The sequence below is a fragment of the Penicillium soppii genome (assembly GCF_028829465.1).
Source record: "Penicillium soppii strain IBT 18220 chromosome Unknown utg000004l, whole genome shotgun sequence".
In the NCBI taxonomy this organism is placed as follows: Eukaryota; Fungi; Ascomycota; class Eurotiomycetes; order Eurotiales; family Aspergillaceae; genus Penicillium; species Penicillium soppii.
Window position 1 is genome coordinate 5,080,142 of NW_026643234.1, and position 16,088 is coordinate 5,096,229.

Here is a 16,088-nt window from a genome sequence, read left to right on the forward strand (position 1 = left end):
CTACGGGAACCATCACCACGATGCCGTATAACATCGCGTTAGTCAATACGATCTACAAGTCGCGATTACTTGCTAACCTTCCGTTGATAGCATGGTCAGTGACTTCTTCTTTCCTCAATCAGGTATGATATAGAATTCTTTGCGATCAAGTCTCAGTAATAACTTTTGTAGGTGGAATTGAGAGTCACATTTACCAATTGTCGTCTGTAAGCGCAACCTCCGCAGTCACCACTCCACCTCCGCATCTCCTAATCGCTTCCTAGAAACTCATCGATCGGGGACACAAAGTAATTGTCATTACGCATGCATACAAAGGGCGGACTGGAGTTCGTTACCTTACCAATGGACTCAAGATCTACCACGTCCCGTTCTTCGTCATCTACCGTGAAACGACATTTCCTACCGTCTTCTCTTTCTTCCCCATATTCCGAAATATTGTTATTCGAGAGAACATCGACATTGTTCATGGCCATGCCAGCTTGAGTAGCTTTTGTGGAGAAGCTATCCTACATGCCCGTACTATGGGACTGCGGACTGTCTTCACGGACCACTCTCTCTTCGGATTCGCCGATGCGGCGTCGATTCTTACCAACAAATTGCTCAAATTTACTTTGAGTGACGTTGATCACGCCATCTGCGTGAGCCATACCTGGTAAGTGTCTCGGCGTCTGTGCTGGAACTCAGCTGATGACTTGCAGCAAGGAAAATACAGTGCTTCGAGCCTCATTAGATCCCTTAATGGTTTCCGTCATCCCGAATGCTGTTGTAGCAGAAAACTTCTGCCCCTTATCACACACTAATCGTGCTGCTGATCAAACTCTGAGCTCGCCCACAGACCCTCCTATGTCTCCTAGAATAATTGGTCCAGATGACCCAATTACAATTGTGGTTATTTCCCGTCTTTTCTACAACAAGGGCACAGATCTTCTCATTGCATCCATTCCACGGATTCTCGCCTCTAATCCAAACACTCGATTCATCATCGCTGGGTCAGGCCCCAAAGCAATCGACTTGGAACAGATGCTGGAACGCAACGTGCTTCAAGACAAAGTCGAGCTTCTGGGATCGGTCCGGCATGAAGAAGTCCGTGATGTGATGGTTCGTGGTGACATATACCTCCATCCTAGTTTGACAGAAGCATTCGGAACTGTCATTGTCGAAGCTGCTAGCTGTGGTCTGTACGTTGTGTGCACCCGGGTAGGTGGTATTCCAGAAGTTCTGCCGCAGCACATGACTACGTTTGCCAAACCTGAAGAAGACGACATTGTCCTTGCAACCAGTAAAGCGATTGCTGCCCTGCGCTCGAATAAAGTGCGAACGGACCGCTTCCATGACCAGGTGAAAATGATGTATTCGTGGCGGGATGTGGCCGCACGCACAGAGCGTGTATATGAAGGCATCATTGGCGATATTAGCCCCGAGGAATTCTACGGCTACTACCCAGGCCAGGGATGGGAAGCGAGCGGTGATCGCGTTCGAAGCTTTGCGCTCATCGATCGGCTCAAACGGTACTACGGCTGCGGCGTCTGGGCGGGCAAGTTGTTCTGCCTATGTGTGGTCATTGATTTCCTTATCTACGTCTTCCTTGAGATGTGGTTCCCGCGTGCCAACATAGACATTGCTCGAAGCTGGCCCAAGAAGCCACCTGCGAGAAAGTCCCTTGATGGTCGATGAAATCACAATTGACAGGGATTCAGCCAGGCAATGCTCAGATTGCCCCTGTCACTTATAAAATTAATCCTCGCCCCATTACCTCAAACCTCCTTGATGCGGGTGTCTTGTATATATCCTTTCCCCGATGACCCACATGATCCATACATAATAACATCCAGCAAAATCAAAAGATCAAACTTGCGACGTTTTCGTTGAGCGCGCATTCGTTCAAGAATTATTTATAGGATCATGCGTATGGGCCAAGTAGGAAGCTAAAGCAGGAAGCATCACTATTAAATAAGTGCCAATAGTAAGCATTATTGCTAGGTCAAACTTGTTTGACAGAATGTCTGTACATGTAGACTATACAACGTATAACATCTTGACAAACTTTGTTCGGAGAGTCCCTTTAGTTAGTAATGATAAAATGAATATCTAAGCTACGTGTTTTCTTTTATCACTGCAAATATTGTCGATTTCTTCATGAACTTTCTATATTGAAGCATATGACCGAGTACTATCAAGAATACAATCTAAGTCAAACAATTGATCAAAATTCTTCGAACACAACTTGATCCAACAGCAATCAAAAGGAGCGAACTCTAGTGCTCCGCATGATAGTGAATATACTCGATAGATTAACAGAATGTAATTATAATTAACGCCAATATGCATGATATGCTGCGCTCGACATGGCATGTACAAAAATACGGATCAATTCAACGCATCACAGGAGGGCGGCCCTCTTTGTTCCATTTGACCCGACTCTGCACCCACTCCACAGCCGCCTGGACACCAGACCCAAGCAGCGCGCTGACCGGCAGCACGCGACTATCCCGGACGCCGCTTCCCGTTTCCCCTTCGAATACTTTGCGAACGAGCCCTTCCTTGATGCGAACCACTTCCACGCAGTCCTCTCGGTCTTGCTTGTTTGCTAGTACTAGAATTGGAACGCCGGCCACGTCCGCGTTTTGTAGAACGGACTCCAATACCTGGCGGCACTCGTCTAATCGCCCGAATTCGCTGCTGGCGGCGCCTATTCCCACATTTTCTTCAGAGAAGGCCTCTGCGCTGGAATTGCCACGTGTGTTGCGCGTGCCAGCCGTGGAACTCGCGCGCCGAGATATAAGTCGGGTAATGTCAGGGTCTTGACCGACATCCGCGCTGTCAACCACGAAGATTATCGCGTGACAGCTGGTGTAGTAACTCTGCCACAGACCGCGCATGGAAATCTGGCCGCCCACATCCCAAATCTTCAGATTCATATCATGTAAGGGTATTGTTGCGACATTTTGGCCGACGGTGGGGACGGTTTTTCCGGGGTTGGGCGTCGGAGCACCCTCCGGACGGGGCTGGTATAGCGCTTTGATCTGGGAGAGGAGTGTTGTTTTACCAGCATTGTCTAGTCCGAGGAGAATGACGGAATATTCTGTTTGAGAGATATCAGTTTCCATTACAAGTGATGCGATGGGGTAATCGGAGTGTACCTTCTTTGCTCGTGGCGGCCATGTATAGCGACTTGGCCAGGTGATACATCGTCCCAAAGGGAGCTCAAGGCCAAGCGCGATTAGGATTAAAAGGAAAAACGGAATTAGAACAAGTAATCATGGCATTGATGATCCTCTTGCGAAGCGTTGAAGCTCACCCTCTGGCCGCGTTCCAGCCTCATCCGCATTAGGAAATAGGGCTTAGGGCTCAATAACTGCGAGGGGAATTGTCGGACTCAACTGCAGCAATCGACTTCATTTGCAACCTATTTTCAAATTCGCAATTCACCTCACTTTTTTTGGTTTTATATCATGTTGATCTCATGTCCACCATGGTTTTGACCCGACAAACAGGTCTGTGGCAATACATATATTCCGTCACAAACGAACAGAGTGACCATTGCTTGTCGGCGAATAAATCATGTGGAGATCTCCATATTCTCCACCCGCAGGTTTGTCAGCCTGATTATTGATCGTTTCTCGGACGGCCATACGAGGTTCCCCCCATTTTCCTGGGGCTTTAACCTTCTCAAAGTCAGACCCTTCATGGCACACCCTCCTCTTTTTGCTCCGGTAGTGTGACAAGGCTCAGCTCCGGTCTTGTCTGATCAGAGGTGCTTCGATCTTTTCCTACTTCGTCGCAACTTTGTCGCATACCTCTTCAATCATCGCATGTCTTTACCATTATGCCCCTCACTGTATCAATTCTTTGAGATACGCCGCCGTCAATGGAGATTGACACCGTCATCGTCGGTATGTTTACCTTGTGAAATCTGAATCCCACTCTTCTTGAGCCCCGCAATCCACCCCCGCCACCGTTACGACCGTTAGTCCTAGGACTCGCGCTAATTGAGCTACCCTCTAGGCAATGGGCCGTCGGCCATGATCCTTGCATACATTCTCCACGGTCATATTCCTCTTTACACATCCAATCCCCCGCATCCAGATCATCTATTGGACGCCAAGCTGAAGGCCGCACCAGAGCTTTTGAATGCGGATGTGGATGCCCTCACGGCGCATTTCGACGCCTCGCGACTGTCATACTCAACCCAGGCTCTTCCAGTCAATGTCTTGTTAGATACGCTAATGCGCCCGAGCGTTGATGTAGACGAACCGGGCTGCGTCTCGAATATTGAGTGGCGTTTCCAGCCGGAAAAGGCAGTTTCACATCTTGTTTTTGGAAAGCCCTTGAAACCTGGAGGCCAATGGACCGAAGATCCGTTGGGTGCGAGTTGGGATATTCAGACTTTGAGTTATGCCGCAATGCTGTCTTTGCCCGGGTATTCTTTTGCCGATCATCATATAAAAACCACCGGCAAGGATCTGCCCTCATATACAAGGCCTACACGGCGCGAGATCGCAGATTATTTTTCTGCTTACCCGCAGGCCGCTCACATCAATGATGCATTTCGGTGCGGGGAAGAATTGAGGGGCATCTCTCGCACCGCCGATGGTTTTTATATTCGCTCGCATAACCTTCACTGCAGGCGGCTCGTCCTTGCTAGTGGAATCTTCTCTGAGGTTATTTTACCGGAACCGTCAATTCGCCCACTGCTACACATTAAGCCCACACCTCGAACACCACTATTAGTTGTTGGATCCGGTTTCTCTGCCGCCGACGCGATCATCTCTGCCTCTCCCGATCAGAAGATCTTGCACGTATTCAAATGGTCCCCCGATGATCGCCCGTCCCCTCTCCGGGCGTGTCATCAGCAGGCATATCCCGAATATGCCGGTGTCTACCGTCTCATGAAACGAGCCGCTCTGACAGCCGAAGCTGCAGGCAAAGACCGGCCGAAATACCGTCGCACCACCTCAACTCCATTCCTTGAAAGCAGGAATTGGGATGAGACCTATGAAGGCTTGTCTAATGTCGAAATGACATCAGCCGAAGTCCACGGTGATCTGGCGACCGTCACATTCCGCCGCCAAGATGGAACTACTTTCTCCCGCTCCGTCAGCGGTCTTGTCTATGCTGCTGGTCGGCGAGGCACCCTGGATTATCTTGATCCTGAGCTCCGCTGTGAAGTGCTGGGGCCCGGTGATCAGGAAAGCCCGACAGTAACGGGACAAAGTCTCCGTGCGAAGGCAATCGAGGACCTCGAGGTTGCCCCGGGGGTCTTCATCATTGGCAGTCTGACTGGAGACTCTCTGGTCCGCTTTTCCTACGGTGGTTGTGTCTCTACAGCTGGTCATCTGATTGATGGCGAGCGTGACACGCGAAGCATGTGTAGCAGCTTCGTGTCGTCGGCTAAATTGCATGGCTCTTCACTCTCCGTTATGAACGGCATGGATGGTCATTTGGTTTACCCGAACGGGGATGAACCAGACCTGTCCCGCGAGGATACCTTCAGCAAAATTTCGACGATCACGGATCAGCCTGTCGCACGGAGTTGGTGGAAATCAATTTCCCGAGTATGGAATGATCTCATACGATGATTTATTTGATTTGACGACTATTGTTTTTGTACATCTACGACAAAACGCAACACTTACAAATGCTTCACATGCCAATATATCTTTGAATTTATCATCAAATTCCCCCTCCTCAAACTCTTTTTCCTTGCATCTACTCAATAAACACGTTCACAGTTTCCCCTGTCTAATACCTCCACTTTTTCTATCTATTCAACTTGACTGTCCCATCACAACGAATAGCAGGAATAAAACGGACTATAAAATCATTCAAGTTAGCTTCAATCCACTCATCAGAATCAAATGACTTACTCATTCTCGCCCCTCCACCCAACACATCTCCAACAATCAAACAAGTGAGTCGGATCATACTTGTTCTTCGCCTCCAAAAGTTTCGGGTAGTGTGAACCCCAATATGTCTCTTCCCAATCCGGCTCCAGATAATGCGCTTCGTTAAAGTACGCACCGCCACCGGGACTGAGCCGCTTCAGGGGTTCAAGAAGATCGAGGAATGCCTGCGCGGTAGTTGCGTGCTCATCGGCTTCCAATGGTTCCACCCATTCTCCAACTTGGATGACGTGCCAGAGAGTGCTCCGCCAGGCGGGATGCGCGGACGATTCTTGGTTTTCGTCGAGGTTTGACACTGGCGTTTCCAAAACGATTTGAGTTCCAGTAGTGTTCAAATGATCTCTCATTGTTGCAATGCCTAGTATCACGCCATCGACCAGTTCTGCGATGGTGTCAGGAGCACCAAACACCGTGCGGGGAATGAGACGAGATGCCAGCATGGAGAAGATCCCGGATGGCTCGGTGACCTTTGCATCGGCAGAAGTGACGGTCAGATAGCTGGCATAGTTGGCGTAGGATTCATAGCTGGTGGCGGTGACAGCGAGGTCTGTTCTATTTTTCAAGAAATGGTCAAATGACGCGGTGGCAGCCTTCAACTTCGAGCCGTCGTCTCCGTAAAGCAGAACGAGGGAGACGGATACTCGCTCCGGGAAGTACTCGACCTGGCCGGTCACTAGTTGTGCTGACCAGTTGAGCTGATTCTCTGCATGTGCTGTCATGATCTCCCGCAGAGCAGGAGTCTCAGTGGCATTGGTACCAAGGTTCGTGAAGTTTGCTGCGAATTTGTAGACGTGGATCGGTAGGGAAGGATAAACCTGGACGCGGTACTTGGTGAGTACGGCAAAGGTACCACCTCCTCCGCCCCGCATCGCCCAGAAGAGCTCGGGATCATTGCATTGGTTGATGATGCGAACCTCTCCGTCTGCTGTCACCACTTCAAATTCGACAGCATTGTCGGCCATCAGGCCGTAGGTGGTTGTGAACGACCCAACGCCTCCTCCTTGGCCAAATCCACCAGCCAATCCGACTGATTGTTCATATCCACCCGTGATGTCCATTCCATAGGAGCTGAAGTAATGGTATGCATCGTTTGCAATAACTCCGGCTCCTAGTTCACCGACGTTCTGGCCATTGGCCGCGGGACAGTTGTGTGCGGTGAAATTGGAGTTAAATTTCATGGAATCGAGATTGTGAGTCCAGATGGCGAGGGTGTTGGGGACTGAGGACCGTCCAAAGAAGTCATGGCCGGTGTTCTTCACACTGATTCGGATGTTGTGCTTGGTGGCAAAGCGGAGGGCGGCAGAGATGTGCGAGGCATCTCGCACATCCACGTAGTATGAAGACAATCTTCCCAGGCTGCAAGTGCGGTAGAGGAGCTCTGAGGGATTGGTTTCCAACAATGCACAGCCAGTGTCATGGCAGATCTCCCAGTTTAACCAGTAGGTTTGTCCGTAATGGGTTCCTCTGGGGATACTGTTGCCGTAGTACTCCTCGACGGCCTGGCAGGCGATCTCGTCGTAATGGGGAGAATTTTTGTAGCAAGGAGCTGCAATTGGAACGGTCTCGTATAGATGACCATCGATGGTTTTGTTGAATTGTTGCCATTCCTTTGACGTGGGCCAGCACTTCTGTCCAGGGCGACAGTCGTAACCCGGGTCAACCGAGGCCCATACGCCCAAGGCCCAAGAAATTGAAAGCAAAGAAGCTAGACGAACCATCTTGACAAAGTGAAGCTGGATTGTAGAATTAAGACATATCCTCCATGTTCTTTGCGCTCTTCTTATATATCATCTTCCAGGCAGCTATTTGCTTTCGTTGTACCGACTCACTGTACTACGCGAAGCTTTGGGCGAAGCTTCGCCAAATGACGTAGTGTTGGAGCTAAAGCATTCCGAATGTGGAAATTGGTTCAGCGAACGTCGATCCCTCTCAAGTCCATCATTGCAGCATGAAGTGGCGTTCGTACCGGCAGTCAGCATCTCGAAGGTTTCCCAAAAGAGTAATAGTTTCGATGACCCACTTGCGCATATACGCTAGTCCTCATTCGTCATGATCCATGCTTATTTTTGTTGTTGGCTTTTGCTTTTGCTTGGACTTCATTTCTCTTTTGCTTGTTCGTCGCGCTAGGCAAACGCCTTAATTCTTATTTCGGAATGCAATTCAACAGGGCTGAGTTGGTCGGGGGCCAAAATAGTTTGCTAAGGCACAGGGAAAATTCCATATATAAAGCCCTAGTTATCGTGTCTGAAGTAGGAACCATCAACATCAAGCATCATTTACCACGTTATCTACTCTACTTTCATCTTTATATTGATACTTTCAACTAGTCAAATTGAATAATGGCTGTTGTCACTCCTGATCACGTCGCTATTGCGGAGTTGATTATATATATCCCCACCGCTCTGCTCACCATCTGGGTCGTATTACGCCATGGCTTTCACAAACAATTGGGGTGGATCTACCTTTCAATCTTTAGTGCCATTCGAGTTGGTGGAGCCGTTATGGAAATCCTCAGCACCAAGAACCCAAACAATGCAAATGATAAGGAATGGGCTCTCATCCTACAATCTGTTGGACTTTCTCCTCTTCTTCTCTCAACGTTGGGTCTATTGAAGCGAGTGTCAGTCATACCCACCCCAGAATCTCATCACACTTTGGTACTGACTATTCAATAGTTTCGATGAGACGACACAACATATACCTTCCAGCCCGGACTCCAAGCGCAATATCATAATGCAAGGAATGACGAACTTTGGTATCGCTGGAAAACTGTGAGCATCCCTAACTTCAGGAATTGACAAACGATCAATTCAAATTAACCATCCATTTACAATAGTATCGGGATTTACAACAAACGAGCAACCGCAACCTCTCGCCGTTCTAAGATCGTCCAACTCCTGCACGTCCCTGCCTTGATTGCCCTGATTCTCGCTATTAGCGGTGGAAGCGACCAGGCATCTTCCAACACCTCTGACCAAGCCAGTGGCAAGACCGAGACCCGCGCTGCTATTATTCTCTACCTTCTCATCTACCTTGCAGCCTGCACCCTCTGGACCATCACAGTTCGTGATGCCAGCCTCATGGTCTCGAGCCAAAAGCGCATCTTCTACTGTGTGCTTCTCGCTCTGCCTCTCATTGCAGTAAGACTGCTTTACAGTCTGATCAGCGACTTTGGCAACAACCCTCAATTCTCCTTGATCAATGGCGACACTAAGATTCAACTGGTGATGGCCACTCTTGAGGAGTTTGCTATTGTCCTTATGTATACAATCTTGGGAATAGTTACCCCCAGATCTTTCCAGAATGCTGCCCCGGTTGAGACCCAGGAGCAAGACGGTTACTATGCGCCCGGTGATGTTGAGTACGGTCATCGCCAAGCTAGTCAGCCTGTATATGCTCAGGCAGCAGCTCAAGAAGCTTACAATGCTCACTATTCGCGGAAGTAATTATGATTGGATCACGGACAAACGAGGCTGTTTCTGTTTGGTGGTTATAAATTGTTGAGTGAGGAGTAGCGATGTTGTCTGTATGAGGTGTTGGACTATATAGATGTGCGTTTTAGATGAGTTTATGCTTGATCGAATTCTTTTCAGTTTTTCTTATAGAGCAAGACGAAGATATATAATTTGAATACTTCCAAACTTCTTATACAAGCAAGTAGACATTCTTTCATTTTGATGGTTCACAAGGCCTTTTGCCCGTGTATACCTAGGTAATTTTCTACACTCTTAGTTCTTTCATTCACAGTATGCCCGACATGACCAACATCCATCATCATCTATGAGAGTTTATACATGATCCGGTCATATGCTCCTGTCTTCATAATTTACAACTTGGCTTTATCCTCCTCTCGGCCAACAAGATTAGGATGGGGAGCTCGGACAGGTCGAGTCACAGCGTAAAAGGCAAAGCCTGAAGACTTGGTAGAGAACTATACAGCAAGCTATGTTAGCAAAACTCCCGCTAGGAAAGGAAAGGCTTATGACAAACCTTGACTTTAGACCCGACGTGGAAGAAAGCAAAATCTCCAGGGACTAGGTGGTGGGTGACCCCGGTAGCCTCGTCCTATAGATACAAAAAGAAACAATTCTTAGATTTTTTCATGTTTACCACATTGCAACCACCATGCGATTGGGGCCAGTTGTAGGAGGTAACATACCAAAACATCGATCTGACCGTTGAGGACATACTTAGTCTCCTCAAAGTTGTATAGTGCAGGTCGTGCAGGTCCAGCCTCAATCTTATAGAATCCAGAAGTAAAGTGCGCTGGGGACTCGGTCTTGGTGCGAATAGAGTGGAAGTCGGCTGTGGTTGCGTTCTCGCCCTGGGGGAGGGGGATGAACTCATGGCCGGCGCCCTTAATGACAGTAAGAGGAACGAGGTTGTTAGACACTGTAAAGTGAATTAGGTTAGCTTTTTGGACGGATTTTTCTGAAGTCCTCGATATTGAGTCAAGGACTTCTAGGAACAGGAGATAACCCACTTTTGATTCAATTGATTGATTTAGATAGATAGCGACAGATTTAGAGAAGGCACTCTTTAAGTAACATCAGCACTCGAAATATTAATCATCGGACGGCTTCCCGGGATGCAAACATGACTCCTGCATGGTTTATCCCCATGAGGGGAAAACACCCCGGGTGCATTGCCTGATGAAGAGATTGCCGGGTGGATGTCCGTCCGCCTATAAAAGGCCCATCCTCACAGTTCGATCGGGAATTGCGCGTTATATACAGAGGTGAAAGATAAGTATTGTGTCTGCAATGATGACTTCAAGGAAAGAAGAGCTGGTGAAAGAAGAGACAACGAAATACTGTACCAGTGTACAGTGGAGATATTCATAGTTCGACCAACCAGGATCATGCCCTCATTCCCCCGCATCGATCAGTGATCGGGATGGCTTCCCTAGATGGTAAAACCTTCCATAGGGGACTTGTCGATGTACTTTCTTTTTTCTGACGAAAGAATCAAGGTGTTTGCAGTTTAACATGTCTGCTTTGACACATGTTTATTTACAATCCACAACCTTGGAAAGACGAATTTCGACAAATAGGATAGTTCATAAGATACATTTCCACAACTTTCTCAAATTCAATTATATACACGTTAAAAGCAGACGCTCGTATGAATCTGTCAAAAACTAATCATGTCTCATGAGTCGGCGAACCTTCAGGCGACAGCCAAGCCCGAGTATCCATCCCATCTCGCAACAACTTTGCCATAGCCAAAGCCTGATTTATTCCCATCGAATGTCCAATCTTATCCAAGCAGTTGATAATCCACTTGCGCATATCTCGAGACGCAAATCCAGAGTTGGCGGCAATCAACAGTGGCCATACTAGGGTGACGCCGCCGGCTCCGAATATCTCGAAGTTTGGGGGCAAAGGTGAACCCCGTTGAGGCTCTGGACCCGTGATGCTCATGTTCACCATGAAGTCTCGAAAGTTTCCAGCTTCTGTATCCGAAGATGAGCTCATCCCGGTGATTGGGAATGTGGGCGCTGGTGACCATGGTAGAGATGTGGAGGGAAATGAAGAGGATGCATTATCCCAAGTCGATGATGCGTATGTTTCACCTCCGGTTTGCTGTCCAGGGAGTTCCCAGTCATATTCATCTTCCATGCCCATACCCATGTGGAATGGCACACTGGCACAGATATCATCCACGAGTTGCTGCCCGATTTGTCGACTTTGAGTGGCTAGGATGCGCTGCTGATGGAGACTGCTGTTGTCTGGCGATGAACCTTCAATTGACTTGACGGTATCAATAAGTAACTCGTGCATGAGAAGTCGAGCTGAGCGAGCGTTGTTCCAAACGCCGCTCACAGAAAGATTGCGGTACACATGGTAGCTATCACCCCAGACAATGTTGGTAATGAGCTCTCCGTCGACTACCGGAACCTTGATTGTTTTGTAACTCCATGACGGAGGAGCCGTTAGGAGAATTGACATCAGTTCCGCGTCCAGATTCAAAATCCGGCGAATGATCTCGCTAGGCTGGGTGATTGTGCCGTCCTTGAGCGCGGCGCAGAAGTCAGTCAGGCGAATGACCACACTGCCGACTTCATCCACCATTCGGTCATTGGGACTTCGGTGTTGCTTTGCGTCTTCCGTGAGTTGCGTCATTGTAGAAGAGCTGTACTTTTCCTGGTATATTTTGCTGATGCTCTAAGAAAGGTGGTTAGGAGTCAAGTTTATATATTCGATGCTCCAAAAGTTGGTACATACAATTTGTGCTCGTAGATTGGTAAACAAATCTAACCCTTCTTGTCGATTCAATTGCTCTGGGCCTCGAAACTCAATCAACTGACTAGCTCCTTCCATATGCTTGATCCAACGGGCTATAAAGGAGTCATCGCTGCAAGTCATAACCTGACCAGGCAATATTAGTACAGAATACTCTAACGTATGCGATTTGACTGGCTTACCTCGAACATGCCCAGTAGCACAACTGCAGCCAGTGTGTCATCTCTCTTAGACAAGACAGGGTCCTGCAGGGCCTGATTTGTTTCACTCAAAGCGGTAGTGTATTCTTGACGCGCTTTGAGTAACATTCGCGGAGAAAGGCGAATATTGGATAATGCGGCCAATCCAACGGCAGAAAGAGCGGCATTCACGCAGTTCCGAGGATCTTTGGCCAAAAGAGGTAGCAGATAAGACATGTGGCCCCCTCTGGGACCACCCGACATATAGTTCACAAAGACATGGGTCTTAGCTAGTTCCCGTTCTGGGTACACTAGGCTGTTTGTTGGGGGCGGAAGTATATTCTGAGCGCCACTGGAAGATGTGTTGGAGGATGTGTTGGCGCTAGCAGTGGAAGAAGGTACGGTGCGCCTTTTGCGTGCGGTCCGCTGAGACTTACGGATCACGTCCTCGCTTTGGTCTCGAAAGCTCCAGTCCAATGGATCTCGATATCCCGGGCATTCAACCTGGGCCCTCATGCATTGAGTGCAAGATGGTGATCCTTGATCACACTAGTGGGGCAATTTAGTAACAGATTATCGTACAGGGGTTCGTTTTTCTTCACATTCTTCATACCTTCAAACGACGGGTGCGACATCGCTCACAGGCCGCACTTGGCTTTCCACAATATACCATCCTGCAAGGCAGCCTTGCCAAGGTGCCCACGGTGCTAACGGTGCTAACTGAAAGAAGTAATGGATACGTCGAGAGGTAAAAGAAAAGAAGGAATCGCTTTTGGGCAAGCAATTCGTTTTTAGACAGCCCTACATGCTTATCACGATAATATTCCCCAATGAGAATATGCAGTAGCAAATTAAGCCTCGTGGGGTCAAGTTGGCGAAAAGGCTTGTTGAATACGAGGTCCAGCGCCACATAAAGAATGCCGCTTGCCCCAATGCGGTCAGCAGCTCGTTACCCGGCAGGCGCTTGGTCTTGTTTTAGTATATGCTTGACAGTTTTAGATTTTAATTATGCTGTTATGCATTCTGATTGTTCTTTAAGCCAAAAAAAATCAAACGGCTGATTTTCTCTGCCGTGTTTTAGCTACGCGTAAGATCGTTTCTCCATGCCCTAAAAGGAAACTGGTATCTACAACATTGAAGAACCAGTCTTACATATCTAACTAGAGTTTATATCTATTTTGAGTATTTTTTCGTGTCGATTTCCATTCGTGAATACTATATCTCGTATCTGATGTCTTTCCGGTGCAATTATCTCCGACGGGTAGTGCATTGCCCCTCAGAATCGGATGGGATCCCCCGCCATCCAGCCCCTCATAATTTGCTTGTTTCCCTCGATAAACCCCCGAAAACCCATACGTCTCATTCTTATGAACATACAGCTCGCAATCTTCCAATAATTCGTCTCTGACTATGAATGATTCTACCACTGTCCTCTTTGTCCCAGGCGCATGGCATAGCCCTGATTGCTTTGATCTAGTGATTCAACGCCTTGAAGCAGCCAATTATAAGACCGACAAAGTTCATCTCCCTTCAGTCGGCCCGCCCAAGCATTATTCGAACTTTGATGTCGATGTTGCCCAAATCCATTCCCAAATTGAACGTGCAGCAGATGCAGGTCAAAATGTTGTCGTAGTCGTCCACTCTTACGGCAGCTTGCCCTCAAATGAAGCAATCAAGGGACTTGACATCAAGTCCAGACAGAAGAATGGTCTACCAGGAGGCGTCACTCATTTATTCTTCTGCTGCTCCTTCGTCATTAAGGAGGGTGATTCCTTGATCGGCGCCTTCGGTGGGAATGATCTCCCTTGGTTCATTGTCGGCGATGACAAATTGGAAGTCGCTGCCGACAAACCGGAGGAGATTTTCTACCATGACTGTGATCCTGCTCAAATTCAATCCGCCATCGCCGCTTTGCAGCCTCATAGCTATCAAACGTTCCATAGCCCCTGCACCTATGCGGCATGGAAGGATGTACCTAGTACCTACTTGTACTGCATCCAAGATGCAGCTATTCCGCTCGCTGTCCAGAAGATGATGGTTGAAGGAACGGGTCAGGGATCAGGCATGAGGACTGAAACTGTGGATGCATCGCATAGTCCTTTTTTCAGCAAACCGGACGAGGTCACCGCGGCTATTCGACGGGCTGCTGGTGAGAATTTCTGATTGGCAGGCTTGGAAATTAGATAACTTTACATACGCTGTGTTGAGAGATTTGTTTGTATATAATTCATGACCTATGCTAGTCATGTGAAATAATTTGAACGAAATATCAGAGAATAGCGCTTTTATATTAATGTTTAAACGCGGAACAAACTCCGCATTAATGATCCCCGCGGAGATGTTATGATTCTACGGGATGAAACGCAATTGATTACACCATCTATAAATCATAATGTTACATTTCAGGAGAAAAAGATTGTGAACGACTTTCCTTTTATGGGGAGAAAGTCGGTGGTGCCAAGTTGAGTCATTATTACAATATATCTTGTTTGGCAGTCCAGCTTACCAACAACATACGCCTACGTGGAAGAGAGGACTACGAGCATAATATTTAATTTAGAAGATCGCTATAATAGTAGTACAGAGAATGTATAAGTATAACCCGTGGTTGACGATAGCTTCAATAGGTACATATGTAAATGACCACATGTTTTGAACTTCAACTTCAACCTCAACAACCTCCCTTCACCGAACAGCCCAAGACGTGCCCATCCGAGATAGACGCGATCTCAACCTAGGGCTTCGTAGCTGTATTGTCGTCAGCAACTGCTCTCATCGCGAAAGATCCCCCAACAAGCGCTGCACCCTTCGTCTCGGTGGTGGAAACTCCTATTCCCCCAATGTTATGTATCCAGCGCATCAACGCATACACAAAGACCCACCTGCCCGAGCCAACTTACAGCCATTCTTTTCGTGTCTATCACTACGGCCTCGCCATCAAGCAATATCGCTTCCCAGAATGGACTTTCGACGATGAGACATACTTTCTTTCCTATATGCTCCATGATATCGGAACAACCAGGAAGAATTTGAGAGCCAGCAAGCTTAGCTTCGAGTTACATGGCGGTCTGATCGAGCTAGATGTTCTCCAAGCCCAGGAAGCTTCTGCAGGAGGCTTGGATGCCATCGCGCCAAAGGATCAGGCCGAGAGCGTGGCCGAAGCAGTTATCCGGCACCAAGACTTCTGCGAGAAGGGCAAAATCACGGCTCTTAGTTAAGTGCTTCAGCTGGCAACAATTTTCGGTACTTTGCCTTGCTTTGCCTGGCTGTTACACATGCTTGTGCCATGATGTGGAGCCAACTAACATGCGCAAATAGATATCCTTGGCCTGTACGAGAACGTGGTTCACCCTTTAACCACCCAAGATGTTTCCGACCATCCCCCTCGTCCAAGATGGAGCAATGGCTTTGCTAATAGTGTCCATGAAGAGATTGAGCGAACCTAAGTGACTGCAATAGATATAGATGTTTTACTACTTTGGGTCGTTTGTTCATCTACCTAGTGGTGATTGTGAGTTCTCCCGATCAAGCAGTCGAATGATAGGGCTTGAGCGCTAAGCAGCAATGTGAAGCTCATCTAAAAAACCACCTCATGGAGGTTGCAATAATTTATAGCCTTGGCCTTGATTGTGAACCTGTGATTCAGGATGCTTATACATTTCGCATCACGTCGATGGTGGTGTTGTCATAAGGCCCATATATTTCTCAGCCCAATATTTACGTGGCAGTAGACGTCGTTGTATAGATTGTACCTTATGCAA

At 47.9% G+C, this 16,088-nt stretch overlaps 9 protein-coding genes across 9 annotated transcripts; 5 read left to right on the plus strand and 4 right to left on the minus strand.

Annotated features, from left to right (window-relative positions):
* Positions 1-20: 20 nt before the first annotated feature.
* Positions 21-1,674, plus strand: N7529_005353 (phosphatidylinositol N-acetylglucosaminyltransferase subunit A/GPI3; the record flags this gene model as incomplete). Its single annotated transcript, XM_057240880.1, has 5 exons — positions 21-37; positions 91-122; positions 172-206; positions 264-652; positions 699-1,674. 5 exons carry the CDS (start codon positions 21-23, stop codon positions 1,672-1,674), a joined length of 1,449 nt encoding a protein of 482 aa, XP_057100175.1.
* A 698-nt stretch (positions 1,675-2,372) lies between these two features.
* N7529_005354 (ADP-ribosylation factor family protein) lies at positions 2,373-3,107 on the minus strand (the record flags this gene model as incomplete). Its single annotated transcript, XM_057240881.1, has 1 exon — positions 2,373-3,107. The coding sequence occupies one exon, from the start codon at positions 3,105-3,107 to the stop codon at positions 2,373-2,375; it is 735 nt and encodes a 244-aa protein (XP_057100176.1).
* Positions 3,108-3,868: 761 nt separating this feature from the next.
* On the plus strand, positions 3,869-5,579 carry N7529_005355 (uncharacterized protein; the record flags this gene model as incomplete). Its single annotated transcript, XM_057240882.1, has 2 exons — positions 3,869-3,893; positions 4,006-5,579. 2 exons carry the CDS (start codon positions 3,869-3,871, stop codon positions 5,577-5,579), a joined length of 1,599 nt encoding a protein of 532 aa, XP_057100177.1.
* Positions 5,580-5,863: 284 nt separating this feature from the next.
* N7529_005356 (FAD-binding oxidoreductase) lies at positions 5,864-7,621 on the minus strand (the record flags this gene model as incomplete). Its single annotated transcript, XM_057240883.1, has 1 exon — positions 5,864-7,621. One exon carries the CDS (start codon positions 7,619-7,621, stop codon positions 5,864-5,866), a length of 1,758 nt encoding a protein of 585 aa, XP_057100178.1.
* A 621-nt stretch (positions 7,622-8,242) lies between these two features.
* On the plus strand, positions 8,243-9,349 carry N7529_005357 (uncharacterized protein; the record flags this gene model as incomplete). The annotated part of the gene is made up of 2 exons (XM_057240884.1): positions 8,243-8,523; positions 8,740-9,349. The coding sequence occupies 2 exons, from the start codon at positions 8,243-8,245 to the stop codon at positions 9,347-9,349; spliced, it is 891 nt and encodes a 296-aa protein (XP_057100179.1).
* A 380-nt stretch (positions 9,350-9,729) lies between these two features.
* Positions 9,730-10,512, minus strand: N7529_005358 (uncharacterized protein; the record flags this gene model as incomplete). The annotated part of the gene is made up of 4 exons (XM_057240885.1): positions 9,730-9,834; positions 9,894-9,968; positions 10,063-10,295; positions 10,500-10,512. The coding sequence occupies 4 exons, from the start codon at positions 10,510-10,512 to the stop codon at positions 9,730-9,732; spliced, it is 426 nt and encodes a 141-aa protein (XP_057100180.1).
* A 535-nt stretch (positions 10,513-11,047) lies between these two features.
* On the minus strand, positions 11,048-13,000 carry N7529_005359 (Zn(II)2Cys6 transcription factor domain-containing protein; the record flags this gene model as incomplete). Its single annotated transcript, XM_057240886.1, has 4 exons — positions 11,048-12,070; positions 12,131-12,274; positions 12,331-12,876; positions 12,941-13,000. 4 exons carry the CDS (start codon positions 12,998-13,000, stop codon positions 11,048-11,050), a joined length of 1,773 nt encoding a protein of 590 aa, XP_057100181.1.
* Positions 13,001-13,737: 737 nt separating this feature from the next.
* On the plus strand, positions 13,738-14,490 carry N7529_005360 (alpha/beta hydrolase; the record flags this gene model as incomplete). The annotated part of the gene is made up of 1 exon (XM_057240887.1): positions 13,738-14,490. The coding sequence occupies one exon, from the start codon at positions 13,738-13,740 to the stop codon at positions 14,488-14,490; it is 753 nt and encodes a 250-aa protein (XP_057100182.1).
* Positions 14,491-15,167: 677 nt separating this feature from the next.
* N7529_005361 (uncharacterized protein) lies at positions 15,168-15,545 on the plus strand (the record flags this gene model as incomplete). The annotated part of the gene is made up of 1 exon (XM_057240888.1): positions 15,168-15,545. One exon carries the CDS (start codon positions 15,168-15,170, stop codon positions 15,543-15,545), a length of 378 nt encoding a protein of 125 aa, XP_057100183.1.
* Between the last annotated feature and the right edge of the window lie 543 nt (positions 15,546-16,088).